We start from the raw sequence: 21,418 nt of genomic DNA, 5'->3' as shown, positions 1-21,418 counted from the left end.
ACATAATTATAATATAAAAAAATCTTATTTTTTTTATTTCACCATTATATTACGTATTTCGTTTCATCGTATAACAGGTTCACATCACTGTTTCTTACTAAATAGAGTCATGAATGTTGCCAGAGTAAAATAAATTATACGAAAAATAATTTTAATAAAATGTGTTCAAAGAGTGCCTCTTAATTTTGGTATCTAGCGTCAATAAAGAGGTATTTTAAAAAACTTTCTTTTACAAAATAATATGTAACCAAATAATTCCATTGCTAAAATAGTTATGATGGCAAAGAATCCAAAAAATAATTAAATTTGTAAAATTTTCACAACTCTATCTTACAATCCTTATGATCAAAAAATATCGTATAAAAGATGTTTTTAAATAATAATACTGCGACACTATTTTAATAGGAAGACAAGAGATTAATAATATTTTTAATAGCTAATAATAATGAACATTATCACCTATTATGATTGTATAAAATACATCCCTAATGGTCGACAATTTTTTTGTGAAATAAGTATAAAATTGTTTTGAGAAAGTGTTCAATGCTCGTTCTCTGTATGAGAGGCCTGCAGTGGGACAGTTACAGGCTGGTGTTATTAACAGCTTCGGTAATGGCGCCCCACCGTGGGGCAGCTCACAAGCGTGGTGATCAATGCTCGTTCTCTGTATGAGAGGCCTGCAGTGGGACAGTTACAGGCTGGTGTTATTAACAGCTTCGGTAATGGCGCCCCACCGTGGGGCAGCTCACAAGCGTGGTGATCAATGCTCGTTCTCTGTATGAGAGGCCTGCAGTGGGACAGTTACAGGCTGGTGTTATTAACAGCTTCGGTAATGGCGCCCCACCGTGGGGCAGCTCACAAGCGTGGTGATCAATGCTCGTTCTCTGTATGAGAGGCCTGCAGTGGGACAGTTACAGGCTGGTGTTATTAACAGCTTCGGTAATGGCGCCCCACCGTGGGGCAGCTAACAAGCGTGGCTATCAACTCTTTTACCGGATGAAAAAATGATAAAATTAGCCAGATGTATATGTTTTTTACACATTCAAGATGAAAAATATATTTTTTATACCACAATAGTTACGTAATACTGTAAATTGTGAATGATTTTATGAAATCTACATACTCCTTACTAGGTAACGATGATTCGAAAACTATATACAAAGCATAAAACTCGCAAATATATACACATTAATTAAATAATGCTATCTTATATTAAAGCAAAATGTTGAAGAAATTTTGCCATTTTCGTGTCGCAGTAAAATTATTCAAAAACTTGGAAGAACCATTTTACAACATAATTTAACACAACACACGATATTTTTCAATCTAGCCATCTTTCCGTACCATTAAAATCTAAATAGAGATGTTCACAAAACTATCGACTACAAAACTCTGACTATTAACAGCAACATCACTATTATTTAGTGATGGGACTTAACTTTTCGTAGTCGATAACTTTGTGACAGTTGACTAAAATTTAAGTGTCAATTACGATTTTTTAATACTTTTTTTGCGTATACAATTTTTGATTGAACGTTAAGTTTTTGAAGTATACATTATTAAAGGGGAATTGTTTACAATCGTATCGTTTTTAATACTTACAACACTAATTTGGTTGCTGTGGAAAGCCGTACATGGTATTGGAAAAGTCGTGATATTTACATAGTGTGGGGAAAATTAAAAACACATACTTTTTACGAAGTCGGTTGAAAATACAAGGTTTTCTTGGACGCTAAGTCAGTTAAATATTTTTACAGTTTCATTAATGCTAGTATTAGTTCAAAATGATTGTTTAAATTTACCCAGTAACTTTTATATTGGTTATCAGTTAATAAATTATCATTATTCCTATTTATGAAAACTGTTATATATAAAATAATACTTATTTTAGTAGTAACTATTATTAAAAATAGGCCATTTGATTATTTATTATAATTTTCTGTAAAAATATTTAATTTACTGACACCTACTTACATCATCAGTTTTTTAACAGATTTTTGAGAATTGGATTAATTTATTCATACCCAAAGAGAGACATTAAAAAATACTGTTTATTAATAAATACAGATTAAAAATAATAGTTTTTAAACAGCCGATATTCCACAGCAACCATCTACTCCTAATATGGCTGAACAATAAAAATAGACAAAAACGAAAACATGAGTATTTGAAAAATTAAATGTGTTTGTTATATAAATAATTGCATAAAATCTGTGTGGACGGTTCATTTTAGTTCTGTAAAAAATACTCTTAGAATTTATAGGTTATTCTCTTGTCAGTCATGGGTGTACGGAGAAATTGAAATAATAGTTCACAACCGGCCAGCAATTGACGAATATACACCTTATAGGTTGAATCGTCGTGTTGTTGTGCTATTGGTCACACTGGTTGAATCTAGGTTGAATTTGGCAATTAATACAATTTGTAAGAGTCTGTGGGAGTTGTTTTTTATAAGGACGTTATTAGCTATTTACTTTTTGTATTTAATTATTGGGTATTTTGAATTTGACATAAATTGTTGGCGTGCAAAAGGCCATTGTTGATTTATTTACTTATTTCATTAATAAAAATAAACTATTAGTTGTGTATTTTATATCAAAATGTAGCAAATTATTGAGTGGTTTCGTTTAAAAAATATAAAATTCACTGCCTTTGTATTTCTGGATATAAACGTGTTTTTTCAAAGTTAAAATATATTTTATCATTTCACAGTGTTACCAATAGCACTTTTTTGTTAACATTGGTCTTTTAATCACTTCTTTATACTATTTGGTAACGATAGATATAAAGCAATATCAATAACAAGTAATCTATACTAATATATAAAGCTGAAGAGTTTGTTTGTTTGTTTGAACGCGCTAATCTCAGGAACTACTGGTTCAAATTAAAAAAATCTTTTATGTGTTGAACAGACCCTTCATCTAGGAAGGTTTTAGGTTAGATACCAACACGCTGCGACTAATGGGAGCGTAGATACAATGGAAAATGTGGAAAGAAAAGGGCAGGTATAAATCATAACTTATATCTTCTAACCATGCGGACGAAGTCGCGGGCAACAGCTAGTGCTTTTGTTATATTGGCTATTGTAGGGCATTTAAAATTATAAAGCATTTTATGCTTTTTGATGACGTTTCTTTTTCACAAAGAAAACAGTCTTTTTCAAAGCCAAAATAGTTTCCTTAGCTAACTTAAACCCTGGCATAATCGTATGACCGACCCATATAGGGTACAATGTGATTTTTCATTAGATATAGCCAGGTAGCCATGCCTTGTATATGTGGATTTGTAATTAGGCAATTATACCAATGTGACTTTTCAAAGTTTTTTTTACTTTCTTAATAATTCTAAAACACCACTGGTATAGGCAAAGTAAAACTACTTGAGGAAACCTTGATTCCAAATTGAATGAAATCTGAAATCGCAGTGAGCTAGCGTGGTGATCAATACTCAAATCTGACCTATATAAAAAGAGGCCTATGCCCAGCAGTGGGATGGTATAAGACTGGTATTATTGTAGCAAGTTAATTAAAAGACCAATACCCTTAGTTTGTCAGAAATATGAATACATTTGTATAATAATCTGAGGTATGCGTTACGTATACATGTTCTAGGATTATACTGTCCATTAAAAGTGTGTATTTTAAGTAAAATATTAACTTATTTACAAAACTAACTTCGATCTCTCATCATCCCTACTAATATTATAAATGTGAAAGTAACTCTGTCTGTTACGCTTTCACGTCTAAACCACTGAACTGATTTTAATGAAATTTGGTACAGAGATAGAGTTGACTTTGAGAAAGAACATAGGATAGTTTTTATCCCGACTTTTGAAGAGTTCTCTTGGAAACGCGATATAACCGACCTCGACGCGGGCGAAGCCGCGGGCGAAAAGCTAGTTACTTATAACCAGAAAGATTCTATATTAAATGATGCAACGGTTTATTCACACGTATTTATCGGGATTGCCCGATCGGATCCAACCGGAGTCGGATAAATACGCGTGAGTTAACCGTTGCATTATTTAATAATTATTTATAGAAGTCGAAGATAAACGTGTCAAATTAACTTTACGTTCTTTGATAAGTACTTAAAAAGGTAAACAATCTTGTTGTAACTTTTTATACTAAGTCATCTTACTAATATTATAATCTTGAAAGTTTTCGTATGGATGTTTATTCCTCTTTCACGCAAAAACCACTGAACGGATTTAGACGAAACTTGGTACGCAGATAGTTTATAACCAGGATTACCACATAGGATAGTTTTTATCACGATTTTATGAAATAATGGGCGGACCCGCGGGCAACAACTATCTAGTATTAAATATATACATAAACAACTGATATTTTTCTTATATATAATATATAATAGTTTATTTGATTTGGTAATCTTTATTGTTGTTTTATATTGGTTTTTAGTCGCTTTTTAATTTTTAACTGTTTTTTTATACAAAATTACATCGATCCCGCCGCGTCCGCTCATGATTAAGGACTCCGGTTGGGTCCGAAACTTGTCGGGCTACCCCGATAAATACGCGTGAGTAAACCGGTACATCATTTAATAATGAATCATTCTCACGGCAGTTACTATCAATACATCAATATTGTTTACTTTTTATAGTAAAATAACGAATGAAGTTTAGACACGTTTTTTACTTTTTCTTGAATAGTTTTCGCAAGAAAATTGTTTAATAGTTTTGACTTTTAATCACAAACATTGTTTTCCTAGTTTTTATTTCCATTTGTACTTAACAGAACCGAAATTCGAAAATTCCCGTTTTTTACACTAAATGTACCTTTTACATGGTAAGAGAAAAAATCGTATACAAAAATGATATTTAATCGTATAATTTTTAATTTAATAAAATTTTACTTTTTCTTTTTATATTTTAAGTTACTAAATAACATACAAATCTAAGTCGATCGTATACATAATAATAGTATAGAGAAAAGTACTAAAATTAATTTTTGTATACTTTATGTTATTGAAAAACGACACTTGTTAATTTTTCACTCATTATTTTACCCGACTGCATCAAAAACAGTAATTTTCTTTTTCAATAAAAACTAATGGTATTTTTACTTAAAATACACACTTTTTAGTTTCTATACTAAACTTAATTAAAGGTATACGGCTCAATAATCTATATTATTAATGTCTTTTTATATAAATAAATGAAGTTTTTTTTCTTGTGACATGGCATCTGTCATGTTATTGTTAAAAATTAATACGTATACATTGAATTGTAACTGGGTATCGACTAAATCGATAATTCTCGATTACGGTACTCGCACATCACTAGTTTGGTGAATGACAGCTGTCAGATTGAAATCGATAGTTTTGTTAATGGTGGTTTTTAAAAAGCTCTCGTTTATTTTTTACTTTTCTGGTACTTATTGAGTGATAGATAAAATAGTCGGTCCGTGGATGAGTAAGAGTAACCATCTATGTCAAAACGAGTTCCTCCGAGTTTCAGAAGGCACGTTAAATTGTGGTTCCTGGCTGTTATTCCTACATCTTTGACAGTCGTTACAGGTAGTCAGAAGCTTGAAAGTCTGACAGCCAGTCTAACTAAGGGGTATCGTGTTGCCCAGGTAACTGGGTTGAGGAGGTCAGATAGGCAGTCGCTCCTTATAAAACACTGGTACTTTGCTGAATCCGGTTAGACTGGAAGCCGACCCCAACCAATTTAAGAGTCTATCCATAAGTTTAATATACGTCAAAGCCAAAAACATTCATCCATGTACCATCGACTTCAAAAAGACATCTGTCAATCTAGTGTTGTCATCTAGTCTATGTTTGACCGTAATATTGTACATATCTGTGTACCATCAGTCTAGTGTTGTACCCGACTAGTGATGTGCCAATCCCATCCTACCTATATGACTTAGTGCAGGGTCTGCTGTAGAGGGTAGGTGGTGTGTTCTGGCTGCTCGCTGGTCTCCTGTTCCGTGTCTGAGGGCTCCCCATCCTGGTCCTCGTCTTCTGATGATGAGAGGAGACCTGGTGATGAAGAGGTGATGAAGATGAGCATTTTTTATAGTAAATATCGTGAGACTGATTCATTATTAAATGATGTAATAGTTTACTCACGCGTAGATATCGGGGTAGCCCGACTAGTTTCGGACCCAACCGGAGTCCTTAATCTTGAGCTGACACGACGGGCTGATCCCCGATCCGTGAGTAAACCGTTGCATCATTTAATAATGAATCAGTGACTGAGACAGAGTGAGACCCGAGTGGTTGAGTCAGTGAGCGCGATGTATCTCGGGTTCGATCCCTGCGTTTGTGTAATCCACGAATGTTTTTCTGAGTTAAGGTGTCTTTGTGACTTGAATGTTTGTGAAACCCCGCGCCGATATCTTCTTACCGTTTTATTATATATATTAGTGTTACCCCCCATTTTTTTGGTACACATACATAGACAGTACAACTGATCTGTGCTTGCGGCGCTATTTATGCTTGCGATTGTAAGTCATTCGCTTCTTGTAAAACACTGGTACTTAGCTGAATCCGGTTAGACTGGAAGCCGACCCCAACATAGTTGAGAACAGACTAGGATGATAAAAAAATGAATGTTGAAAGCTTTAATTTGAGTGACAGTGACACACAAATGAAAGCTTTATTATATAATACACACAGTCACTGTATAATTACAAAGGTTAACTACAGATGGCGCTAAACAAAGATGAGTTGACTATGACAACATTATTCTTTAGATTAAGTTTATTTCGACTATTAGGTTTTAAAGTATTACCTGCTGTGAACTGTGGGTTGGAGAGCGCGTCCGGCCAATACCTCTTGCTTATAGACGAACCGTTCTTGCCCTTTTTACCACCTGAAATTCAAAGTTACGTCACATTAAATACTGATAATAATATTGATAATAGTTTTCACTTAATCAGTCGGTAACAGTCCAAATTAATATAATTATATGAAAATAGATAATCTATTATTCTACAATTTTCTTTTAAATATTTAAATTGGCTTGTTCAATTAAACAGTGTTGCAGATATAAAAAGAATTAGGTGCAAAAACATTGAAGTCATAATGTTTATAAGATCTAAGTTCGATCCAGTCGGGTTAATGTGAAAATTCACATATCTACATTGTCTCGGGTCTGGGTGTTTGTGGTACCTTCGTTGTGTCTGAATTCCTTAGCACAAGTGCTTTAGCAACTTACTTAGGGTTCAGAACAATGTATGTGATGTTGTCCGCATTTATTTATCATTATTATTTATTACACGTTGGATCCGTGCAACTAGAGTCAGTAATGTAACTTTTAAAAGTGCCTGGAAAACGGACTACACGGATAGCCGAGTGGTTGAGGTCATCACGCCAAACCCATGTTGCGCGACGCGTCGCGGGTTCGATCTTCGCGTAAGACAAGCATTTATGCGATCCACGAATGCTTGTTCTGAGTCTGGGTGTCTTTGTGCATGAGACTTGTGACCTGACTTAATTGACAACCCTTAATTGCAGGAGCTGGTTTTTTTTTACTTTTCTATTTTGATTAGAGTTGAGGGGGCGGAGGGGGGGGGGATGTTTCCTCACCAGGTTTGTCAGCACAGTCCAGCATGGGCTGCAGGATCCTGCGCCGCGCGTTGATGAACCAGTTGTTGACCTGCAGCAGCGTCAGCCGCGTCTGCGCCGCCAGCGTGCGCTTCTCCTCCTCCGTGGGGTACGGGTGCTGGCGGAGACACGTAGCGTTAGATAGGAGGGTTATTGCATGATCACGTCTTTAGGTAAGCCTGGTGGTCTAGTGGTTAGTGACCCTGACTACGAGTACGAGAGGTCAACGGTTCGATTCCCACCCAGTATAAATGCGTGTCTGATGAGCATGATCATTTGTTCTGTATCAGTTGTCTAGTACTCATAATACAAGATTGGCTTAGTTTTAGACAAGATGGCGTTATTGAAAGTTGTTGAATATTGCTATTATATTATAGCTTTGGCCACTAGTTAGTTAAGATTCCTTTAAACAGGTTTAAAAGATAATAATGCGATACCATTTCGAATTTAGTCAAGAATAGTAATTTGGTTTAACTCAAAATTTAAATTACATCGGTTTATATCATCTCGGGACTCGTAATGAGTCCAATGTCCTTTTGTAACAGGGCAAATTTTTCAACGAGCCTTTTTCTCTAATCACAAGACACCAAACACGCAACTAATTTTTTAATTTTCCGTCTCACATTACTTGATACACCTGCTCGTATCATTGGCTACTCACCACGAGATGTTGGAACAGCCAGGCCCGCATGACTTGCGTGGCGTGTCTGGGCAGGACCCCTCGCTTGCCGCTCGAGTCTTCAGCGTCGTCTTCCGGAGGAGGAGACCCTGACACTGAGGAGCAGGAGTTGTTGGAGTTGGTACCTGGAAGGGGGAGGATTAATTATGGCAATAACTGAAATAGCAAAAATGTGAGTCGTTGGTTTTAAGGGCCAAATATATGTTAGAAAGGCGATGTCCCGCGAGGTTCTATCTCAGTGCAGGACAAGCGTTTGTGTGATCCACGAATGTTTGTCCTGAGTCTGGGTGTCTTGTGTATGTGAATGTTTGTGAAACCCATACGATAAGAGGAATAAATGCCTTATAGTGGAGTTGTAAGTGTTTTGAATGATACTCTGCGACAAGAGAGGAAACCCGTTATCTATTTAAAAATAGTTTAATTTTTATTTCAAAGCCGTTTAAAGCTGTTCCCCCGTATAACCCTGTAACTACGCTATGCGTTTCTATAATAGAAAATTGTTTTAGAGAAGATATAATTCATTTAAGGTCATTTTTTGCAGGATTACCTGATTTTAATAAACCTGCTTTTTTTGTATTTAGAACAAGATCGGGTTGTTTTTACACATGTTTTCAAATATACTCACCAGTAAAGGAATCAGTGGACAGCAGCCCCGCGCCTATCTGACTGATCGGCGTCGAACCTTGGACCACGAGCGACGCTGAAACATGTACATAATATGTTGTAGCGTCTTTGTAATGCCTGAAAATATATGTATAGTTTCAGCTGGAATTGAAACCAGAAATAAAAAGATTCGCGTTTATCATCATCCTAGCCTTTTCCCTACTATTTTGGGGTCGGCTTCCAGTCTAACCGGATTCAGCTGAGTACCAGTGTTTTACAAGGAGCGACTGCCTATCTGACCTCCTCAACCCAGTTACCTGGGCAACACGATACCCCTGAGTTAGACTGGTTGTCAGACTTTCAAGCTTCTGACTACCTGTAACGACTGTCAAAGATGTATGGATAACAGCCGGGACCCATAACTGAACGTGCCTTCCAAAACACGGAGGTACACGTCATGGTCACCCATTCACGGACCGACCGTATCAAATAGAGCTTTACTTGTGGTCAATTAACTTATGCAGTTATAGGGTAGTCGCAAGCTTCACCAAATTTTGTATTCAAGTTATGGATAGTATATGTTGTGTTATAATGTCCTGACTGTTTTCGGCCTACTAGTATTGTAGAAAACCAGAAAATGAGCAGGATTCGGTCAAAATCAAAATTTTATATTTATTTTTTTACAGGACTCAGAAATTCCTTACTGCGGGAATTTAATCCTTGTGTCGCGGGGATTTACAAACATTCAAGTCACATTCACAAAGACACCCAGACTCAGGACAAGCATTCGTGGATCACACAAATGGTTCCACGCGGGGATCGAAGCCGCGACACGTTGCGCTCAGTGGGTTTGGCGAGGTGACCTCAACTACTTGGCTATCTGTGCAGTCAGTCAGGTTTTATTTCAAATAAGCCGTTTTCCAGGCACTTTTAAAACTCTAGATGGACTCTTAGTGTAGTGCACAAGCCTGTGATACGCAGGTGCAGTCTCGTAACCCTTATACCAAAACAAGTGGATTATTAATACTGTGTATGTATGTATGTTTGTATACTCACGGTTGTCGCGCGGAGGGTAGGGCAGGTCGGGGAGCGGCGCGAACCCCGCCGGGAACGAGGCCGCCAGCGGGGCGGGGGGCGACTGCCAAACATAAGCGTCAATATACATATGGGTACAAGGAATATAACAAAAAAAATAATGTTTAGTTAGGGAAAAGCTGTCGAAATATAATTTTGAAGCTTATTTTTATTTAATTAAGATGGTTTTTTACTCAAAGGAAACTTTTCTACATAAGAGGATGTTAATAAAAAAAAACAACCGGCTGCAACCATATTAAAGTTTTATTTTTCTGTCGAATTTGTCTGTCTACTTTATACGAAACAGTGGATATTGGAAAAAAGCGTTTATTCGCAGGCGTCGACGGCCCATACCGTATCAGAAATCAGTCTTCTTCTTCCATACTTTTCTATCTGACGTCATCTCACATGAAACACTCTCTGCAGCCATATCGTCTCACACAATCCATCCATCGTTTCCTAGGTCGTCCTCTTCCCCTATATCCATCCACACTCAAGACCTTCCTCACCACATGACTCTCATTCCTCCGCATAACATGCCCATACCATGACAGTTGCCACGAAGATTCTCTGTAACCGGTGCCATTTTCAAACTTCCTCTTACATACTCAATTTCTTAGGCTCAAGATAGACTAGATTTTTAAAATTGAATCAGTCCCACGATAGTTACTATTCAGCTTATTTTGTATGTAATGTAAATGGTATATAATATTAATGTTTAACATACATTTCATACCTGATATTGTGGAGAATTCGACGTGCTCGAGTGTTCGTCTATGGAACCCGAGAGATTGTTGTTGCTTTCTACACCACCTAGAACAGACATAATAAGGTTTAACTTAAGCCATTATGTAGAAAAATATTTGGTAATTTTCTAACCATTCTACTAATCCATACTAATAGTACAAATGCGAAAGTCTGTCTGTCTGTCTGTCTTAGTTTCACGTCAAAACTACAGAACGGACTTTCTAGACGAATGCTTATCAGAATGTAGAGGTAACATGATTTGTTCTCACCGGAAGTATAATCAGTCCTGAGCAGGTTCTCGCTCTGCATCTTGGTCTTGAGGCAGGCAATGTACCGGCCGCAGAAGTCGCGGCACAGCTCCTGCACCTTCTCCAACTCCAGCAAGTGGATACGTAGCACCTGATAATGATGTGAGGGAAGGGAATTAGATTAAATGTTAGACTGAGATCTCAGGTTGATACTGACCAAAACAAAAAATCTAAAATCTGCTTATTCGAGATAGGATAAAAAGTAGCACTTTTTGTAAGAACCATAGTATTTAGAATCCTGTCTAAATGCCCTTATCGTCTTTTTTAATGTGTTTGAGAAGCGCGTTGCTTGTATAAATCAACAGATATAAAATAACATTCACACCCTTACATCAAGTATCACATTTCAATTTCAACATCAAGAAATTTAAATGGGTACTTATTGGTGTTGCCATCTCAATTCATTCTTTTATATTGTCTCTTTGGCCTTTAATTTGAACAAGTATTTCATTTCCATTAACATTATCAGCCTTAAAAACCCCACTCCTGAGTACTGCTCCCGTTTGTTTATACTATTCTCCTATACCTGTCACATCCATCATCATCATCAGCTCATATTCGTCCACAGCTGGACATAGGCCTCGCCAATTGCACGCCATCGAGATCTATCTTCACATCCAAGTCATCCACTAAGTCAAAAACGGCGCAAAATCCCGATAGGCCAAGGATGTGATGGTCAAACCTTTACCATTTTACACTCAACAGAGATTTTCAACCCTTACCTGAATACTCTTAATCATAAGTCCATCTATCTCAGGGTCATCGACTAGGAACGGTCTCCGGTCCCTGCGCTGGTGCTGCACGAAGGCCTGCAGGTCCGCGCCGAAGGCCTCCGCCGCGGGAGGCTCGGCCCCCGCCGTCGCCTGCTCGCATCGCTCCAGGAGTAAGGCCAGAAGTGGGAAGAGGGGGTGTCTGGAATGGAAGCATGTATGTTTATGATAATGTTTAGGTATATTATAGTAAAGCAACTTCTTCTCAAGGACACCCAGATCAGGACAAACAATGTTAATGTGGGCCACGATTTAGCTATTTACAAAGGCCGATGAATGAATGGCAATTGTATTAAATTTTAAATTATTCCTTTTCTCTCATTTTGCCAGCACAATAATTGAAAATTCATTGTATGGACATTGAGTGTACGGTCCTATACTGAATTTCCATTTTTTGTGTAGGAAAAATGCTTCAGAAAATACAAAATGTGGCACATTAAGCCAATTTTCAATGCTTCATCTCCGGCGTAGGCGTAGGACCGCGGATCGAACCTGCGACATGTCTCACGCAGTGGGTTTGGCATCGTGGCCTATAATACTGGGATAATCAGTGGTACTTAAACGGTACTTACTTATACACGGCTCGTTTGTCAGCTTCGAACTGCGCCTGGTCGGCGTCCGCGGCGGGCGCACCGCCGCCCTGCATACCGCCAAGTTCACCAGCCTCGCCGCCTCATCTGGAATTAATAATAACACCTTGGTTAATTAAAATATCAATGGAGCTCTCTCAAAAAAAAATTGGGAGCCATAAGACCAATGTTAGGCCAGTAAAAAAAGCGATAATCTTTTCAGTTCTTTGCTTTCTTTCTTTTTCTTTAAAAAAAAACGACTCCCGCACTAAGGAATTTAATCCTTGTGTCGCGGAGGATTCCACAACAAACATTTGTGGATCACACAAATACTTGTCCTACGCGGGGATCGAAACCGCGACACGACGCGTGGCGTGGTGACCTCAACCACTTGGAAAAGGTTAACTGTTTTAAAGTCTAGAAGACTTGAAGTGACGTCACACATAAGTTCCAGCAACAGTTTGGGGGATAGAAGAGAAAATACAATACATTATTTTTCAGTAAACAAATTGAAGGAAATTGAAAAATAAATTGCCATCATCCATATTATTTGAGAATTTTTTGTGTAGTGGTTATTAGCGTCAACATTAATACATCATCTGTAACAATTTTAACTCTTGCTATCACGATTATAACGGACGTTTTAAAGACGGATGGACAGACAACTAAGCCTCAATAATAGGGATTCCCTTATAAGGCTAACATCCTTTAAGGTAAAAACCCTAAAAATCAAATATATTTTGTTATAATTGGACAAAAAATATTATTTTTTACTTTTTCTCAATTACTCTCTCATGTCCTTTCAAAAATACGTCAAGAAAACGCAGTGAGAAACAGGCTTTCTTTAATATTTTTGATCTACGATTTTATCATTCCGCATTGACCATTAACCTTGGTTTCATTAACACCTACGCTAAGTAATAAAATTATCTTCCGATCCAAACCGCAATTTTGTAATATAATTCACATAATTATAACACAATAATTAACATTAATCATTTATTGCACCAAACTTGATCAAAATGTTTCGTGCGATAAGAAAATTGCAAAAGCGTGCATTATAAAATAGACCAAGTTAGGATCGAAGTCGTTGTTACGGGTTCCGTACAAATAGGATAAACTAAAACAAATTGGTTACCCATCAAGATTATTGCCGTAGAAGGCGTTGATTACGAAGCTTCAATGTTTATTATTTGTTATATCAATAAAATACATAATATGTGATTAAAAACTTTTTTTTTTGGGACTAGCCCGCCACACATGCCCGTCATTGCAACTCCTGTAAGCCAGGATCTACAATGAAACCAAAGCAAACCCACCGAAAAACTTAAGTTCGGTGTGTCCCGGGGGAATAATGAACTGCCTTGGAACCCGCAACGAAATTAATCAGAAATAGTAAAAAGGAGGAGTAAGAAACATGTTCCACTTCCCTCCATAGCAAGCGGGAGACAAAGGAAGAAATAGCTAGTTGTAGCATAGAAAAGAGTTTGACAACTGAGTTAGGCTCAGTTATCAGGCACCACGGATATAAATTATAATTTAATGGGTCCTATAATTTAGGAGCTGTAATAACTATTTTTTAAACTATTGCGGATCATACACGAGATAAAGCCTGACTACTGACAGACGGACAGACGGCGGGGCTGTAGTCTTCCGCCTCTGCCCTTTGGGTACGACACCCCAAAAAAACTATGGCAAGTGCAAGTTTGTCTCGTAAACCGAAGGTTTCCGTCCACAGATGTTTGAATTTCAGATTGAATTTACTTTTATCTTGTTATTCATCCATTAGGTAAATAAAAGCTATTAGAAACGTCATTCTTTATATTTTTCGAAACCACAATCCATTAAGGACAAGATGAAGCGAATTGAAGTCACATATTCTTGACTCAATACTTCAAGGCATATTTTCTTCGTATCATCGGCTAGCGGCGTCATAAGAACGAGTCACAAATTGCTAAAATATAAACACCCAGACTCATTTACAGTAGTTACCGAGATTAACCCCTACACCGTTAAAAACTTACCCTCTATAATATTAGTACATAATATAACAAAAAAACAACTTGCTATAAGGCAAAAGATCATCTTCCTAGCCTTTTTCCAACTACGTTGGGGTCGGCTTCCAGTCTAACCGGATTCAGCTAAGTACCAGTGTTTTACAAGGAGCGACTGCCTATCTGACCTCCTTAACCCAGGTACCTGGGCAACACGATACTCCTTAGTGAGACTGGTTGTCAGACTTCCTAGCTTCTGACTACCTGTAACGACTGTCAAAAATGTATGAATAATAGACGGGATGCAATGCAACATGCCTTCCGAAACATGGAGAAATAACAAAATCATTTTTAAAACACTAACGGACGTAAGATCAAGTAAAAGAACACTTAAGCGACCCTATATATTAAAAACCTACCCTCAAATTCGTGGCAAACAGTAAAGAAAATAAGTGGTATTTTATATCAATCTACTGGCAACACTTGTGATGAATGTGTTGCGCGCTTTTAATATCCGTTTTTATTGCCAGCCGACGAGTTACCCCTATTTGTTGTTATTTCTACAATTTATTGTTATACTCTTGTTTATTTACTTTTCTAAGTAATATTGTTTCGTTGTTTCGTTTCGTTTATTATATTTTGTCCGTTTTGATTGAGGTCGAGATGTTTTTGAGATGGAACTGATTGTCTATTTATCTGTATTTGTGTTTGAAGTTAATTATTGTTTAATTTGTGGTGACTAAGGATTGTGTTGTAGTTTTTATTAGCTGTATGTGTATGTTTTAAAAGTACTAAAAACATATTAAAAAAATATTTAAGGTTAAATTAGATAAGGGTTAATGAAATTAAAAGCTTAGCGTTCTTCTAGCTGTGGAACACAACGATCGCAGTCTTTCTTTATCAACCATTTTATGCCCAATCCCTATCTCGTAAAGCAAAATAACATATAAAAAAAATTGAAGACTTTTTGGTGTACCAATTCAAGGGTTCGTTCCACAAAAGACACAAAAATCGGTCAATAGAAAACATTGTAGTCGGGCCTGTTTACATGTAACATCCCGCGAGCGTTAACGCTGATCAAATCCCCCAAATGTATTGAACTGACTAGTCACAGTCTTGTCGAAGAGGAATGTCATTCATATACATTTGAAGTTTTCTATTCCAATGCAGTATAATCTTGTCTAGACCCTCAACATAAATAAAAAATAAAAAAACCACCTAGAAAACTACAAAAAATACAGCTAAGTCTGAGTCAGACGCGTTACACTGAAAGTTTCGTAGAAATAGGACAAGGAATACAAATATACAATCGAAAACTGTTGACCCATCAAATGTAAGACGGTTACAACTGTTACTTAACCTCAATCTTCATTTTTGGTTGTATTCATTGTTGCAATGGCAAAAGAAATACCCCTTCTGTGTATAGCTATTACAGTACGTTAGACCCTGACAACAGACTATCGTAGGGACGGAAAGACGACGATGCACAAGTAAAAAGAATAACTCTCAAAGGTGCAACACAGTTTTCTTTTACAAATCATATTTTCCCCAAAAAAGATACACAACTAACACATTCCTTTTAAGGAAACTGTTTCTTTCCTTTGCAAGATATAGCTAAGATAATTAATCCCAGCCGATTTGGCTAAAATGAGGAAAACTGGAGGAAACCGTTTGCTTGTCCCGAAGTCGCTTGGAGCAGATTTTGTGTCGGTATTACGAGATTCTGCGCTTATGAAATGTAGGTTAGGAAAGGCTATGCCTATATTTTTTTGTATAGTACGCCTAATGAAGTACATGCTCTCATTTATCAGATTGTATTTGCTAATGGAAAGGACTTCAAAATTGACCAAACGGCAAAAAAATTCTTGAGTGAAAAATGTTTAAAATGGTCTCGGTGGTCCTTAAATAATCAAAAGGATTGGTTTAAGGCCCACTTCTTTTTTATCTAGTCTACTGAGTCTATATGCTGGGCTAAGACCACCTTCAAATCCTTTAACGATTCTTTATCCTAAGCCACTTAGAACCAGCCAACGCTACGCATAGACTTATTAGGTATTTTAAATAATTCCACAATGTGCACAAGTGCAATATGAGTTACACATAAAAATATAGAATTTCACTAAACTAATGAAATTTGTAACAAGCTATTGAGACATGACATTTTGTTTTTGGCTTGTTCTAAAAAGGCATACGCATTTTGTTTGTCAGGGTTCTTACCCTGAGAAACAGAATGCGTATGCCTTTTTCCGTAACCGCTTTCAAGCGGTTTCAACAAACACGTAATTGTTCCTACTAGTTAAAAACATTGACATTATTGTATTTTTGAGTTTCTTGCCGCCTCTTCACTAAATGAATTAATTTTTAAAACCGCGCAAATAGAGTCATCAATGTAGCATTTTAAAGCTAACCGAAAACAGCCTTTTGAAAAAAGCACTTCTTGTTGCCGTTTCTTTTCTATAAGAATATAATTTTCAAACAATAGGAATATAGACATTACTGAGAAGTTTTATAAAGCCAAAAAAAAATAGCTCCCAATTTTCAAAAACCCAACAATGTTAGTCCAAAAATACATAGAAAATAACATGTTAACACAATAAACTCGGCAAAATACAAATCTTATATCAATAAATAGTAAGTTTTCAGCATATATCTACGTCTCCTGAATACAAACAGGGACCACGGCCGCATGTAAATGGCTGCTTTACTCCCGCGCTTTCCAGTGTTGCCAGCGTATCGATAAAGGAGTTTTAGGGGGAGAATGGTATACATATAGATAGATGTATATATTTTAGGTTGTGTTCTGTTTGCTTTTTGGGTTGTATTTTGTTGGGTAGATAGTAAATGAATAAGCGTGTTTTAAAGTGAATTGGTTTTTTAAGTCATGAATTTTATTGTATGTTGAAGTTAGTGGTGTTATTGTGGCTTTTTTGGGAGTTATCATTAGTAAAATGTGAGTATAGACTTCTAGTTATGTAGGCTTTATAGTTACGTAATACTAAAGTTCATCGTGTTACATAGGTATTTTGAAAAATCTCAGTTTGTGCCTAATTTTGACAACGATTGCATGCATACCGTAGACAATCATTGTCATTTTTCATAAGCATAACTTCTGTTATTTTATTTTGATACAGAACAAATGTGTTTTTAACATTAAAATCGCATCTTGAATTAAACTAGACTATACTAACGCCAGGAGTTGCTAGTTCGAATCCTATCTGAAGTTCAATTGTATAATTTGTTTTAACAGTCATTTTATCCACAAAGACTAACAAAACGACAGTACTATACATAAATACTAAATCATCAAAACTGAAAACGGTCGGTAAGAGCTTACGTAGCTAAAAAAAAACACAAAATAACAAGTCGATCAAACAAGAATAGTTGGACACGCCAAAAATCAGCTCCCAGCAAACAAATGTAGCTCACTGGACACAGTTCACCAAATATTTATTTAGGGTCCACAGGATAAGGTCACAATGAAAAGCAAACAGAAGTTCCAAAAGAATAATATTTGATTTTGTATGGAAAAGTCGAAAATCCGATGGCTTTTCATGACTTTGTATAGGAAAAGACTCTTAAAAATAATTTTTGTATATTTGAGGCTGCCGCCACACAAAATTATACAGGTATGTGTGTTGTCTCTTAAACAGTTAATAATTATCTCTAGATAGCCTTTGCTGTTAGATTTTTAGTAAAAAAAAAACGACACCCGCATTAAGGAATTTAAGCCTTGTTTCGAGCGGGTTCACAAACATTCAAGTGACATGCACAAAGACACCCAGATCCACGAATGTCTGTCCTGAACAAGATGCTTGTCCTACGCGGGGATCGAATCCACATCAACCACTCGGCTATCCGTACCGGAGAGATCTTCTTGAACACTCACTTCTTCCTCTTCTGACAGCGGGTAGTGTCAGACTCTTACTGACTAAACCTAAACCTTGCCATGTTTCTCACTTCCGATCGGTTGACATTGCCAACTAGTATTTCTGTTTCTACTCTGCACAGTGGCTCTCCTATCTGTGTTAATATCTTCCTTCCCTTGTTTATATAAGGGTACCTCGCTCCGAACCTTTCCTGTACCTACAGATACGAACCAGGAAAATGACGAAAAATTGTTAATATTTAAGTTTTGGACTTATCTCGCCGAGGCGGGTTAATTTTGAGAACAAATTTAGTTTTTCGTGAGTTTAATTCGCATTGTATTTGTGATATAAAATGTATAACTGTGGTTGAAAATAAATATATATTTTTGTCGTTTTTATGTATCCTTTTGGTCCATGATAGGATTTTAGAAAATGTTTTTGAAAGTCTATCGATATTTAAGTCGCATAGAGACAGAGGCTTTGTTAAGTCTATTTGAAATCGGATAAATAAGTTTAGTCAAAATTGGATAATACAGTTCTAAACGTCGTGTTTGTAAATTTAATAGTAGAAAATTCCATAATACATAGTAGAACTAAAGATTAAGTAGTTTAATAAAATACAAAAAATATTTACACATCAATTGTAATTAAAAACATAATTACATTAATTTCAAAGTACCTCATTTCAAAGTCGAAAAAAAATTCATCGATATTTTTTTCAAGAAAAAAACATCGATACCGTCCCCTCACTAGTCACTAACGACACGACGGTGAAATAGTCGGCAGGCGCTAGAGATATTCCGCGTGCAACTGCGAACGGTCCAAACGTCTCCGACTTTACATTTGATTTTGTATAATTTATAATACAGCACCTGGTTTTACTTGCTATATCTACAAAACTCTATTCAAGAACTAGCTTACATAATATATACCTACTTCATTAGGCTGTATTTTATTGGTTAATATGTTAAAACCAATATTCATTATACAGAACTCGCAAAGCGTTTGGTCGACTCTACTCATAATCAGAAGGCTGCTGGTCTGTATTTTGCTTAAAGAATTAGCATTGCTATGCAACGTGGCAATGCAGCCAGCTTTCTGGGCACGTTTCCAGACATTGGCAGGGATGAAGATGTATTTTTTGACGCTTTGTAAGTTATGTATATTTTTTATTTTGTATTGATACATTTAAAAAAAATTAAATACTCAATTATTCAAGTTAAGCTACTAAGCAGCACTTAATGAATGTCAAATAACAATATCTAGATTTGCCAACCCTTCACCGCTTACAAATGCTTTTACTGTGACAGAAGAAACGGCGCAACAAAATCCCAGCAGTACGCTGTCTTTCCATGTACAACACATAAAACAACAAATTTGTAATATGTATAGAGGAACCGTACCAGATGAACAAATATTTGAAGTGTGAAAAAAAAACAGCCCGCTATGAAATAAAAAATATAAAACTCTGGAAAAACGAAAAGCGACCGATGTTTAAACAATATACTCACAAATAAAGTGTATTTCTATTGTTTAAAGAATTTCTAGAATGAGTTCAATATATGCTGAGATTTTTTCAGCAGGGTAACCCTTGTATATCACAAGCTTTCCCTTTTTAACCGACTTCAAAAAGGGAGGAGTTCTCAATTTTTCTATATTTGTTGTTATGTTTGTTACTTCTGAACTTCAGACTAGATGAACCGATTTTGTTGATTCTCATTCATTTTACGTAAAATATCTGTCACTTGGCCCCATAAAAAAATCACCCAGTTTAAATCCGTTGTATACTTTAGACGGTTAAAACAATATTATTGTAACATTAGTGTAGACAAATCGACCGTAGCGATACGGAATTTTCAAAAACGTCTTGACAGTTTCACCGGTGTGAAATCGTACCCCAATCTCATAGGTTACCCCATAAAACCATGGGATGGGGGTAATATCGCCTGCATACCCCTAACCCCTTGGGGTTACATTAACACGAGATTACATTTAAACTGGATGCAATTATCAAATCGAATGTAAACCAAAGACGTTGTATTGTCTTGTGAAAGCTAATTTAGTCAGTGAGAATATCTAGTGATGCGATACATTGCCGACTGTGACGTATCACTTTTAATGTCAGAGGTACGCGGCGCCGCAATGTATTGAAATTCACAAATTTTCAACCACCAAAAACCACTGATCGGATTTAGATGAAACTTGGTACACAGGTAGTTTATAACTATTAACACATGGGATAGTTTTATCCCGATTGTATGTTCCTGTAGGATCATTTTCGATTTTTAGCGGGCGGGCCCGCGGAATCTGCTAGTATACTCTAAATGAAAGATAAGTTTTTTCTAATAATATTATTAGTTAGTTAAAATACTTGTAACTATATCTACTACAAATAATGATGGAGTATAGAAGTATTCGAAATTATGAGCCTGCAAATGAACTTATTAACATAAAATAAACTGACCATTTAGTAGTCATTTTAACGTAAATTTCACAAATATATTTGTCTTTAAGTAATAAAAAATACATATAGTATTAGGTACTATACTTCGATAATTTAAAATTTCTCCCAAAAACATATAAAACAAGTCACTCGCACGAATTAAGCTCAGACAGAAAACGAATGCCAATACAAATTCCCTCCCCAATAGCTGAAATAAAACAAATAGAAAAAAAAATTGCATCCGGCCTTTTTGCTCTTTTCCAAAGCCCTTCAAACTCGTTCCATCCGAAAGCTATAATTAAAAAGGAAAAATCAGGCCGCCATCTTGCTTCGTTCGGAAATACTCGACGTGTTTCCCGCCTTTGCAATTAGCTCAATTTCTGAACGCGACGTCCAATGTTGCCAGAGTGCAAAATTTAATTTGTTTGATTTTTTCGAGTGGTCATTATTTTAATGGAGGCGTGAAGTGCTTGTTAATTCTGTGCTTCAAGATTTTTGAATTGCGTTTGACATTTTAAGTTTGGTTAATATACTTTTTTTGTGGTAGGTAAAATATTCTGGTTAAGTCGACATCATTCCTCAAATTTTATATCTGCAAGTAGGGGTTGACAAGGTATATAGAAATCTTTTAAGGCTGACAGAAACAAGAAAAATAATTTCTTCCTTTTTTCTCGAAATAAGAAACAACTGCTAATAAATAGCATATTGATTCTGCAAACTTCAATCATGTCCCAAACGGACATCAAACACACACATATTCCACAAAGACAGTATTTAACCCACTTCGCTA

The 21,418-nt window shown here is 36.2% G+C and overlaps 1 protein-coding gene across 1 annotated transcript in view; it reads right to left on the bottom strand.

Annotated features, from left to right (window-relative positions):
• Window positions 1-4,895: 4,895 nt before the first annotated feature.
• The window catches only part of LOC113498600 (homeobox protein PKNOX2-like), a 34,142-nt gene continuing 17,619 nt past the window's right edge, over window positions 4,896-21,418 (bottom strand). The window contains exons 2-11 of the mRNA XM_026878677.1: window positions 12,329-12,433; window positions 11,709-11,898; window positions 10,948-11,077; window positions 10,668-10,744; window positions 9,914-9,995; window positions 8,880-8,954; window positions 8,237-8,379; window positions 7,558-7,693; window positions 6,761-6,841; window positions 4,896-6,006 (exon numbers count right to left, since the gene is read on the bottom strand). Coding sequence (XP_026734478.1) covers window positions 5,891-6,006; window positions 6,761-6,841; window positions 7,558-7,693; window positions 8,237-8,379; window positions 8,880-8,954; window positions 9,914-9,995; window positions 10,668-10,744; window positions 10,948-11,077; window positions 11,709-11,898; window positions 12,329-12,402 — 1,104 coding nt within the window. The 5' untranslated portion in view covers window positions 12,403-12,433 and the 3' untranslated portion in view covers window positions 4,896-5,890. The remainder of the gene's footprint in view (window positions 6,007-6,760; window positions 6,842-7,557; window positions 7,694-8,236; window positions 8,380-8,879; window positions 8,955-9,913; window positions 9,996-10,667; window positions 10,745-10,947; window positions 11,078-11,708; window positions 11,899-12,328; window positions 12,434-21,418) is intronic.

This window comes from Trichoplusia ni, chromosome 11 (assembly GCF_003590095.1).
Source record: "Trichoplusia ni isolate ovarian cell line Hi5 chromosome 11, tn1, whole genome shotgun sequence".
Taxonomy (NCBI): domain Eukaryota; kingdom Metazoa; phylum Arthropoda; class Insecta; order Lepidoptera; family Noctuidae; genus Trichoplusia; species Trichoplusia ni.
The sequence above is the reverse complement of the archived record's forward strand: the minus strand, read 5'-3'. Positions and strand labels throughout refer to the sequence as shown.